Source organism: Leucoraja erinacea, chromosome 27 (assembly GCF_028641065.1).
Source record: "Leucoraja erinacea ecotype New England chromosome 27, Leri_hhj_1, whole genome shotgun sequence".
NCBI lineage: Eukaryota > Metazoa > Chordata > Chondrichthyes > Rajiformes > Rajidae > Leucoraja > Leucoraja erinaceus.
In genome coordinates, this window is record NC_073403.1 from 11,980,806 (window position 1) to 11,993,407 (window position 12,602).

At 43.6% G+C, this 12,602-nt stretch overlaps 1 protein-coding gene across 1 annotated transcript in view; it reads left to right on the top strand.

Annotated features, from left to right (window-relative positions):
* The first annotated feature begins 5,300 nt into the window (after positions 1–5,300).
* The window catches only part of LOC129710216 (integrin beta-3-like), a 48,329-nt gene continuing 41,027 nt past the window's right edge, over positions 5,301–12,602 (top strand). The window contains exon 1 of the mRNA XM_055657037.1: positions 5,301–5,465. Within this exon, the coding sequence (XP_055513012.1) occupies positions 5,396–5,465 (70 nt within the window). The 5' untranslated portion in view covers positions 5,301–5,395. The remainder of the gene's footprint in view (positions 5,466–12,602) is intronic.

The following is a 12,602-nucleotide window of genomic DNA, read 5'->3' on the forward strand; positions in this document are numbered from 1 at the left end:
GTTGTGATTAGCGTTATATTTTAGTGTTATTATTATGGAATGTGGAGGAAAGGTGGAAATGAAGCTAAGATACAGATCATCCATCAACCTAACTGAGGAGCAGAATGAACTCAAGGACTGACTGAACAAGTCACATTCCTCAGATAGACACAAGGTGTTGGAGTAGCTCAGCGGGTCAGGCAGCATCTGTGGAAAAAAGGGATGGCCGATGTTTCAGGTCAGGACCCTTCTTCACATTACTCTTCCACTTCATTAGCAGTTCCTAGGGTCAAGCATGACTTGCTTCCACCATTCTGTGGGCCTGTGGTGCTCAAGAGATCTCTGTGGGATGCACGAACACTACCGCAGATGGGATGGGAGAGTGTGGGACGCTGTGTTCCTTCTGCGGTTGTCACTAGGCTGCCGTGTGATCCTGGCAGAAGCCTGAGAGCCTCGTTACTATCCCAGAGGGTTAGCAAAACTTGACTTTGGCCGGTCATTGGCCAGTGATTCCCACTGAGTCTGTGAAGATGAATATTTTTTTTCATTGAAGCTGCAGAAACGTCCATGAATTATTTTTCTCTGTCCTCCTTGTGATCTCTTGCTGTGACAGCAACTCCATAAATTCACAGAGTAGATGTTATACCAGAATTTTCCCGAACAGTCTGTGACCCATAAAGCTGTGTCCGGTGGAGCTATATTTAAACCCCATAGCGCTGCAGCCGACAGCTCTTTGTTTAAATTCCCACATGTTAAGCCGCCAGTGCTCTGTTTAAACCTTTGCGCGCCAAACAGGCAGCGCTGTGTGTATTACCTTTATGCACTAGGTCTGTAGCGCTGTGTGTATTGATTTGCGTGCCAAGTCTGTAGCGTGTGTATTACTTTAGGCGCCAGTCTGCAGCTGATAGCACTTATTCCCAAAGGGGGTGCGGGCTTGCTGGGATGCAGTCCCTTGCCATTGGTTATACTTTGGGAACAGCGCTATTGGCCAGGACTTACCAGCGGTTATTTCAACACTTGATATCTTGCCTGTAGTTAGTTCAAGTTCATGTACTAGAGGGGTTCACCGACGGGCTGAGTGGCGATCAGCACACGGACGGAGGCAGAGAGAGAGAGAGAGAGAGAGAGAGAGAGAGATGTGCTGCTGTAAAACTGGACCCCGCGCATATCAAGACGTATCGTTTTTGTCCTCTCTCACAAATCAAACTGATTTGCAACTAAACAGAGCCTTTTTCTGTCCTACTAGTCAGATCCTTGAACCTGTTCCCATGTAACAATGGGACACACAGATTGCTCAGCCATTCACTGCTGTGCCTGGATGACGACAGCTGTCACAAACTTTAGATGTCCTTTTTTTAGCTAATCGTCCCTAATCATTTTTTTCCGTTCCCCTTTTCGTTTTCCTGTTCCTCGCGAACTTCTTTATCTCAAAGAAACACGTTGACTTGAAGGAGCTGGGTTTTGGATGTTAAAATCCTGCTCGTCGTTTCCTCGAAAGATACAAAACATTGGAGTAACTCAGGGGGTCAGGCAGCATCAGTTTCCTTTTCTCCAGAGATGCTGCATGACCAGCTGAGTTACAGTACTCCAGCTATTTGCGTCTATTTCTGGTGCAAACCAGCATCCGCAGTTCCTTCCTACACACATCATCATTTCCTTGTTGTTCCTCTCCAACGTGATTAATTCAAACTTGTCTCAGTCTGAGCTGGGTTAGGGGTGAGGTTGTGTCAAAAATATCCACTCCAAAGACAAAGCAAGAATTTCATTGTCCTGAGTATAGAAGTTGGGATGTAATGTTAAAATTGTACAAGGCATTGGTGACACCAATTCTGGAGTATGGTGTACAATTTTGGTCGCCCAATTATAGGAAGGATGTCAACAAAATAGAGAGAGTACAGAGGAGATTTTCTAGAATGTTGCCTGGGTTTCAGCAAGTAAGTTACCGAGAAAGGTTGAATAGGTTAGGTCTTTATTCTTTGGAGCGCAGAAGGTTAAGGGGGGACTTGATAGAGGCCTTGATGATAGGGATAGACAGAGTTGACGTGGATAAGCTTTTCCCATTGAGAGTAGGGAAGATTCAAACAAGAGGACATGACTTCAGAATTAAGGGATAGAAGTTTAGGGGTAACATGAGGGGGAACTTCTTTACTCAAAGAGTGGTAGCTGTGTGGAATGAGCTTCCAGTGGATGTGGTGGAGGCAGGTTCCATTTTAATCATTTAAAAATAAATTGGATAGGTATATGGATGGGAAAGGAATGGAGGGTTATGGTCTGTGTGCAGGTAGATGGGACTAGGGGGAAATAAGTGTTCGGCATGGACTTCTAGGGCCGAGATGGCCTGTTTCCGTGCTGTAATTGTTATATGGTTATATGGTTATCTGGGACACATGACAATAAACTCTCTTGAATCTCTTGAATCTCATAAATCTTGAATCTTCCAGTCAAAAAAAATGTCATGCAGTTCCTTGCCGAAGCCATTGGATGCAGCGTTACCTCTCGTTGGTTTTCCACTGTACAATGTTAGGGTAAATCTTAAAATCTAATTTCCATGTGATTCCAGACCTGTGGGTTCAAATCTAACCGCGTCACTTGGTGAATTATATTATGTTAAGAAATAACCTGATATTTTTTATTACATTAAATTCCATCTTCTACCATCACCGTGTATGTTGGCTTGCACTATTATGATCTGGTTTATGTAGAATAACTGATAGTTTATTGTTTATTCATTTGTTGTGTTGTTTCATTAATGAGCCTATAAAGCTGCTGAAAATGAGAATGTCATTGTTCCGGTCCTGCATAGGACATTTAAATACTCTTGACTAAAAAACTGGCCACAATGATGATGATTGTGAAACTGCCAAATTGTTGTGTAAAAAACATCTGCCAATGTCTTCAAGAGATTGAAAATCTGTTGATATCCAATTAAAACCTCATGTGACTCCAAACCCACAGTAGTGTGTGGGACTGGCAGCTGCCCTCTGAAATGGTTCGCTGTACAAAGACAACTACATTTATCTGGAATAAGAATAAACCAGGTCAACAACCAGGCCTTGACCTAGGCTGCAAATTCAAATATAGTGAATTTGCTCCCAGCCAACAATGGGGATTTGGAGTTTAAGTTGGGAGAGATGTCCCCCCAGAGCAGCCAAGAGAAAGCCTGATGTAATTGTACTCACAAAGGGACACCTCATAACTAATCTCCCAGACTCAACCATCTCAGTCTGGATCATGATATCCCACCAACAGGGCTGACCAACAGGAACTGGCTGTGGAGCCAGTGGATGGGAGAAATGTAGCCTCGGATTCTCAACCTTGATTCCAAACCCAATGAAGTCTCACAGCAACAGGTCAAACATGTCAAAGGAATCCTCCTCCTGATTATCACTTCCTTCCTGCTTTTCCTCGTGGAAGAATTACAGGGTGTAGGATTTCAATCTCCTTCATCAAGACTGGCTTGGTGCCATTACTACTGCTGAGCCCCGAAGGATATAATGGCTGGACTATATCTGTGGCAGGGAGTGAGTGAACCAACAGAGGGTTGGATGTTGAACCTGAGACAGATGTTTCTGCTAATGATAACATTGATATGAGAGGTAAAAGAGTACAGTCTTGGCACTGAGGAAACCTCCATCAAGTTAAGTAGCAGTGGAACAGAGCAGATCTGGCAACTCAAAGCTGAGCATCAATGAGCTGCTGTAGACTATCACCCGCAGAAATGTCCACCACCACACCTGTAAACTCATGTCCGGCACATCCCTCACTCTCTCATTCCAATCAGGCCCAGGGATCAATGCTGGTACAATGCCAACCACAGTAGGTATTTACTGGAAACAGTGCCAGGTTCACCAAAAGCTGAGGTGCCAACCAGCTGAAGCTCCAACTCAGAACTACATGCATGTTTAACAGTAGCGACGCCATGCAGTGCGTGGAGCTGAGAAGGCCTAAAACTAATAGATCAAAACTGAGCCATCACCCTACAATTGACCATGGTCGGTATTGGACAATAGGGCAACTGATGGGATGAGATGGCACCAGGAACACCCCCCCTCTTCAACAGTGGCAGCTCTCAGCATATGAGAGTCAAAGTCACAGGTGAACATTTCATTTGCAATGGGTTTAGCCAGTGTCAAATGCAAGATCCATCTACAAATCCTCACCATCACAGAAGCCAGTCCTCAAATCATTCATTGAAAACACTGGCTACAGAAAGGGCGATTAGACTTGACAATATTCAGCTCTAGTACAGTAAACATTTCATTCCAGGACTGGCAAGTTGCTGTGTCAGCAGAGTTGCAACCTTGATACCAGTCTAACAATGGGGAAAAAAACCTGAAAAATAACTTCATTGTGTGTCATTGGGTCGTATTGGGCCATTTGGTCCATCGAGTCTGCTCTGCCATTCCATCTTGCCTAATCTATTTTTCTCTCTCAACCCCATTCTCCCGCCTTCTACCTGTAACCTTTAATGCCATTAGTAATCAATCTCCGATTTGAAAATACGCAATGATTTGGCCTCCACAGTCATCCATAGCAATAACGTGCTGGGCAAGAGTTTACTGTTGTGGTGGTGGACATTTCTGCTGGTGATATTCTACAGCAGCTCATCAATGCTCAGCTTAGAGTTGTCAGATCTGTTCTCTTCCAGTGTTACTATTGCTACATAACGTGACGCCGATTTCCTCAGTGCACTGTACACTGTTTCCTGCAGTGTGTGTGTGGTCATCTGTGGTGATTCCACAGATTCACCAGCCTTTGGCTAAAGGAATTCCTTCTCATTTCCATTCTAAACAGGTGCCCTTTAATTCTGAATCTGTGCCCTCTGGCTGTGGATGCAGATTGACAGATTCTTCATTAGTAAGGGTGTCAGGGGATAAGGGGAGAAAGGGGGAGATTGGGGTTGGGAGGGAAAGGTAGATCAGCCATGAGCGAATGGCAGAGTGAACCTGATGGGCTAAATAGCATAATTCTGCTCCTATAACTCATGAACTTCTGAACTTATTTTGAGTCACGAATGAGCCAGACCAGATAAGGTTGGTACACTGAATGAGTTTTGTGAAGTAGATGGGTTGCTTATGATAATCAGGTGGTTTTTGTGGTCATTATGTTTTCACAAATTTTCGGGAATTAACTGAAATTAAACTCCACAGCTACCAGCTTGTAATTTCATTGAAAGGACCGTGTGCGCAGTGTGTGCCCACCAGCTGTTTGTGTGTGTGTGTGTATGAGGTGCCCCACCAGCAGAGCCCGTGTCCCCAGGCGGCGCTCCCCGCTGCTGTTGCGCCGTTAGGGCGGGGCGGAGTCGGGTTCCAACTTGTGAAACATCCGACGAGGTGTTCACTGTTGGAGAGATTCCGAGCTCGGAGGCTGCTCCCTTCACTTGCTGAGGAACACCTGGGACATCAGAGCCGCGGCGATGGGAGCGCACGGCTTGCTGTTGAGGCTGGTCGCTGTGGTAGCACTGTTCTGCATCTCCACAGTCCGTGGTGAGTCTCACTCAGTCCCCCCAAGCTGGTGTGCCGGGGCTGGCTACTGGGTTGTATCAGGGACTGCCTGAACTGAGGAAGGTATCCCAAGGGTAAGGGGGGAGGAGAGGGGAGGAGGGTAGGGAATGTGTGAAGGAACTTTGGAGAAATGCAGTGTATTGAACAAGTGCTCCTTACAAGAGGCAACTAAGCACCAGCGATTGAGGATCAGAATCAATTGGTAAAATGAGGGCAGCAATCCTGGGGGAAATATTGGACGCCCCAGTGTGATCTAACTAGTTTAAAGTGGGGTTGAATGCTAAAAGTGAGATAACTGATTCATTAGAAAATGTAACCCATTTAAGCAGGAAGTCTGAAGAAGGGTTTCGGCCCGAAACGTTGCCTATTTCCTTCGCTCCAAAGATGCTGCTGCACCCGCTGAGTTTCTCCAGCATCTTTGTGTATCTTCGATTTTCCAGCATCTGCAGTTCCTTCTTAAACACCCCGTATTGGAAATATGCTTTTTTTTGCTGAATTGAACACCAGAAATCAGGTGCTTTTAATTTTAAGAACCAGTTGCATGAATTGAAATTCACATATTTTGAATTTAAATTAGATTTAGCAACCCTGCTGTTTTTTATACACATTTATTGGGGTTGGGGTTGATATAGCATAATTTCAGATGGGACGAGAACAACTTAGTTTATAAAGTTCTTTAACATTTCATTGCATTCGTCTGCAGTATTTAAGTGTAAAAAAAACCTGGATGCAAAAGGTTTATTTGGGACATGGGACAAATGTAGGCAAACGGGATTAGGATACAAATCATCTTGGTCGGCATGAACTAGCAATGTTACAAAATTTTGAGATTTAAAAAATCAAGTCTGCAATTTATCCCATCAGATAAAGCATAAAAAAAAGTTTAATTTGACACCTAATTCACTTTCATATCTCAAGTATTTAAAACGTTATGGCCATTTTCATACTCGGAAATTAGCATCTTTTTCCCTATTGATTTTCTATGGACATAACAAAACAGCTGTGATTGTGGACAGTCAAAAGCCCATAACTTTCATAAAAATTAAGAGAACTGAATGAAATTTTCAGTTATCATAGATTGAAGCATTCTGAAACAAATATAAAATAATCTTACTTGGACGACCAGAAATTAAAGCATATAATTAGTTAGTTACCCAATTGTAGCTAATTCCAAACTTCAATTACTAGATCTAAACATCTATCCATTTCTTAAGAAATTATTAACATTTTTAAATAGCCTAAGTGTCCAAATAATATTCACAAATAATTCACAATAAAACATAATTTTTAAATCTCATTTACATTAATTTATAGGCCAAATGGAAGGAATTTAGTGTTCAATTGCAATAAATTAATGGCATTTAAATCAGCTTTCGAGGACGCGCTGGTTTAGAACGTTCACGTTGTGGTAGATTTGTGCCCCAAATGCCCAGAAAAATACAGCGGGATAATAATGGGGCCCAAATTAGCTATTCGCAACATAAAAGTTTGTATAAAGGGATCTTAAGAAGCCCTTTTTAACGTAAAAATAAACAGCCTTCCGTTTTCCCTGTATGAGATCCGGCCCGTTGTCGGCGGTCGGGGGTTTAGAGGTTAATTTTTAACCTACTATAACAATTAAATAAAGCCCTTAAAACTAATAATAGCTCGAGCGACAGAATCTTCCAGCGATTTTTCGTTAATAATTAACTAGGCTGAACAAGCTCGATTTGAACAGCCTAGGGAAAATCGCGTTTTAAACCCAGCCCCCTCTAAACGGCGCCAAAATCACGCGCACGGGCTGGGACCGATTTTCAGCGACCTTCAGGTACGTTTTGCAACATACCTACATGAACGAGCTGGGCCGAATGGGCCTGTTTTGTTGCAGTGAATCAATGAATATTCATAAATGTAAAAAAATGGGCCAGCCAAAGAGATATTTGTGCCAATAGCAAGGGGTTTGGCCAGTGAGATGGGATTTAATGAGGTTGGGGAGCTAGAAATTCAGGGGAACATTTGGGAACAAAATTCCTGAAATGGGGACCTAGAAACCTGAAGACATTGGCCCCACTATCGCGATGATTAAATTCTGGGAATTACAAGAGGCAAGTATCGGAGAAGTACGGCCATCTCAGAATTATAGCAATGGAGGAGATCACAGGGGGAGGGCAAAGAAGGATTTGATAACAAGGGAAAGAATTGTAAAATAAAAAACAGGACATTATGGAAATGCTCAGCAGGTTGGATAGCTTCTGTGGAGAGAGAAACCGAGTTAATGGTTTAGATCTACTTTGTTTCTCATTCAACTAACACTGCCCGACCTGCAGAGTGTTTTTTATTATGAATATTTTTTTCAGGTCTTCTGACTTTGAGGTTTGTTGATCTTTAAATATTTTAAAATCAAGGTGTTCCATAACTGGGCCTTGATACGAGTAGGACATGGACAGCAGAGGTTTGGAGGACCTTATGATGACAGAAAACAAAATAATGGGAGATCAGCTGTGAGTCTGGGGAAGTTTGAAAATTGAGGAAGATTGCATTATATATTTTTTTAAATACAGGCATGCTGAGGGAATAGACCAACACAAAATGGTTGAAATTAAAAACAGGAGAATGCGATACACTATATTTTAATGGACAGAGTCAAGAGGAATTATACTTGCTAAATGGCTCCTTTTATAGAGAGGAGAGAGATAACTATAATGGTGCAGGTTAACAAAGGAATTTGTTTAGTGTGTTGTATAAACCTGGACTTTATAAACAAGAGGGATAGAGCACAAAAGCTGAACTTACAGAAACATTAGTTCAAACTCAGCTAGAATATGGTGTCAAGTTCTGGAAAGGGTGTGAGTAGTTTAGGGATTCAGCATGGAAGCAGACCCTGTGGCCCACCGAGTCCATCGATCACCTGTTCACACTAGTTCTACGTTATCCCGCTTTCTCATCCACTCCATATACATACCAAGAACAATTTACAGAAGCCAATTAACCTACAAACCCACACGTCTTTGGGAAGTTGCAGGAAACCGGAGCACCCGTAGGAAACCCACGCTGTCACAGGGGGAATGTGCAAACTTCACACAGACAGCACCTGGGGTCAGGTTTGCACCCAGATTCCTGGTGCTGTGAGACAGCAGCTCTCCCAGCTGTGCCACTGTGGCACCCAGTGTGGAAGAATAGGGTGTGGAAGAATTCCAGAGTTTGGAATGCAGTACTTGATAGCATAGTCACCACACATTGAATGCACTGTGCAAAGTGATATTGCATTAATAGTGGAGGGAGTTAAGGATTCAACACACGAGTGCCAAAAACAGGATTGCTGTTTGAAAGACTCGTTGTTAACTCGGAGAGACGGATGTTATTCTGCAGCGATTGTCATCCTGAAATGGCAGACTGTTCTAGAACTTACGGGAGCTGACAATTTTCTCAGTCAGGTCAGAGGGGGAAGAGTTAGTCACTCGGTATTTGTTCCCTGGGGGTAATTCCATCTTTACAGATCTGCAGTGTCTGAATTCTGGCGTGTTTCAACGAAACAGTGCCGAGAATAAAATAATGGATATAAAAATGATCTTTAAACTTCCCATTTCAGTTTATGCACCATTTTAATTTTGGTGAGAGGTGCACTGAACACAAGGAACTGTTATCTCATAGCCACAACTTGCCTCCAAATGTAGCAGAAGGGTTTGTTTTGCTACCCGGTAGAGTAACTACTTGCTCCTGCCATTCTCTGTTTAAATTCTTGCAAAAGAAAAAAAAACTGTAGGCAAAGAAAGATAACTTGTGTAACACTTCTGTGAAAATACATGAAGGGTCTTGCCAAGCTTGGATACAATGCGAGATTGTAATTCCAATGGCATTAGATGGACAGCCTCCAAGCGTGAAGTTTGCTGCCTGCATTCCGACACCAGAGCCCATTCTCTCAGCATCTATCCCAGCTGGGAGGATCTTAAGACATTTGCCTTCCATCACAGTGAGGAGGGGCCTGGTAGACTCACTGTGGTGGATGTTAAACTGTGTTAAGTGTGTGCTTTGTTATTTTATTCTATGTTATGACTGCAAGGTTCGCAATTTCGTTCAGACTGAAATGTCTGAATGACAATAAAGGATACTTTACTGTGACACATGGGGGTGGAAATGAGCAGAGTGCAGGGTTGTTTGAAGAAAGAAGTACAGATACTGTGAGGGGGAGGGGAAAAACCTCCGTTCTGGCATGTTCAGTATTATAATGTGACAAAATGTTGCCTTCTAGTTATTTTTGTTGTGGTGTACTTTGTAAGATAAGGAAGTGATGTCTATATTTGATACTGAAAACTGAGTGCAATTCCCATGCCCAATATTGCCCCACAATCTCAGCTGTCTCCACTCCACTAGAAATGTTCTGGGACTTTTGCTCTGTCCTGAGTATTATGATTTCTTTCGGTTTAAAATGATTGTTCTTCTGTGTAAACCCTCACATGATCTTGTGCCTCCTAGTGGAACTTTATCTAGCCCTACAACATACCAGCCCCCTACCTACCCAGTGCTTTTCTTTCTCCTGACTAGCACCCACCCTATCCTTGTCCCAGTGTTGGCCTTCACGTGGGTGTAACCTACATTCTATCTCTTCTTATGATGTTGAAGGAGGCCATTTGGCCCATTGAGTCACTGGCAGTTCAGAGCAATCCCATCAGTCCTGAGCCCCCTCTCTTTGAGTTGAGTAGAGATTGAGTTTTGTTTATTGTCACGTGTACCGAGGTACAGTGAGAAGGTTTTGTTGCATGCTAACCTGTCAGCAGAAAGACAATACATGATTACAATCACGCCATCCAGTGTACAGATACATGATAAAGGGAATAACTTAAATAACGTTTAGTGCAAGGTAAAGTCCAATCTCTTTCTTGGATAGTGACCCAACCTGCATGCCTTTGGGTTGGGGTGGGGGATGGGGAGGGGAGGGGGATGGGGGGGAGGGGAGGGGATGGGGTGGGGAGGGGGAGGGGATAAGGGAGCCAGCTAGGCACCCAGAGGAGACCCATGCGGTCACAGAGAGAAGGTACACACTCCACACAGGCACACACAAGGCCAGGATGGAACCCAGACGGCTGTGGCTGTTAAACTCTGTCCCTCTCAACTACACCTCTCCTCAACTTTTCCTGAAGCCCAACGCGTTGGCGAAGTCACTCATCTATCAGTTTTTGTTGTTGAAATTCTGTGAAGCGTCTGAACTTTGTCTATGTTAAATGATGCTAAAAATGTCGTGTTAATTTTAATGATAAGATGGTCGCAGAACAAAACCACCAGACAATGCAGTAAATTCCTGCTGTCCTAGCAACCTTTACCAGTTAATATTGTTATAGAGTGATACAGTGTGGAACAGGCCCTTCGGCCCAACTTGCCCACAGCCAACATTGTCCCAGCTACACTAGTCCCACCCGCCTGCGTTTGGTCCATATCCCTCCAAACCTGTCCTATCCATGTACCTGTCTAACTGTTTCTTAAACGTTGGGATAGTCCCAGCTTCAACTACCTCCTCTAGCAGCTTGTTCCATACACCCACCACCCTTTGTGTGAAAACATGACCCCTCAGATTCCTATTCAAACTTTTCCCCTTCACCATAAACCGATGTCCTCTGGTCCTCGATTCCCCTACTCTGGACAAGAGACTCTGCATCTACCTGACCTATTCCACTCATGATTTTATGCACCTCTATAAGATGCCCCCTCATCCTCCTCCGTTCCAAGGAATAGAGATACCCAGCATACTTAACCTCTCCCTGCAGCTCGCACCCTCTAACCATATAACCATATAACAATTACCACGGAAACAGGAATACAAGTCCATGCCGAACAAATACCCTTAGTCCCACCTGCCTACCATAACCCTCCATCCCTGCCTAGCCAATCGCACCACTTCTAGCTCATTCCACAGTCCTGACAATATCCTCATAAATCTTCGCTGAACCCTTTCAAGCTGGACTTGACACGGCTTAATCACTTAAAGCCCCTGTCACACTTAGGAAACCTGAACAGAAACCTCTGGAGCCTTTGCGCCCCACCCAAGGTTTCCGTGTGGTTCCCGGAGGTTTTTGTCAGTCTTCCTACCTGCTTCCACTACCTGCAAACTCCGGCAACCACCTGCAACCTCCGGGAACCGCACGGAAACCTTGGATGGGGTGCAAAGTCTCCAGAGGTTTACGTTCAGGTTTCCTAAGTGGGACAGGGGCATAAGGATGTCCGAGCAAAACCTTAGTGGGTGAATTCAAGCTCCAATTCTTGAACCTGACCAGGAGGCTTATCCAGTCTGACGGGCACTGTGGAACCAGCACAAATATTAAGATGTTCTATTTACCTCTCCATATCACAGTGCCTTGTGTAAGAAGGAACTGCAGATGTTGGTTTAAACTGAAGATCGACACAAAAAGCTGGAGGAACTCAGCAGGACAGGCAGCATCTCGGGAGAGAAGGAATGGGTGATGTTTTGGGTCGAGACCCTTCTGCAGAAGGATCTCAACCCGAAACGTCACCCATTCTTTCTCTCCAGAGATGCTGCCTGTCCCGCAGTGCCTTTTGTCAGGTGGACATAAAATGCTGCAGTGACCCAGCGGGACAGGCAGCATCTCTGGAGAGAAGGAATGGGTGACGTTTTGGGTCGAGACCCTTCTTCTCGGGTGCTGGGGAAGAACACTTTCTTCTGTTTCATTCATTCTTTTTAAAAAACATATTTTTATTAGAAGCAAACATGTTATAAACATTTCATGTATATCAGTCGTACATTATTAATATTATCAATTGTGGATTGGTTCTACTTCTAGTTTTTTTTTTAAAGATAGGAAGTAAGAGAGAAAGAGGAAAAAAAACACAAATGTCAAGATAAAAAAAAAAGAATGGAATGGTTTATTAATAATACATCTTTGGAGATAGGTTAGTGGATTATAAAGTATAACTTTTCATCTAATCCTGAGTTCAGGCTTGGGTTAGGTTCCCGTGCTGGACCGATCTACCCCTTCAAATAGTCAATGAATGGAGACCATATTCTAACAAAAAGTTCTTGTTTGTCCATTAAGACAATGCTGATTATTTCCAGGTGTAGGGTTTCCAACATTTCAATACTCCATATTTTAATTGTGGGGGTTATAGGGCCTTTCCAAACTGTTAGTACCT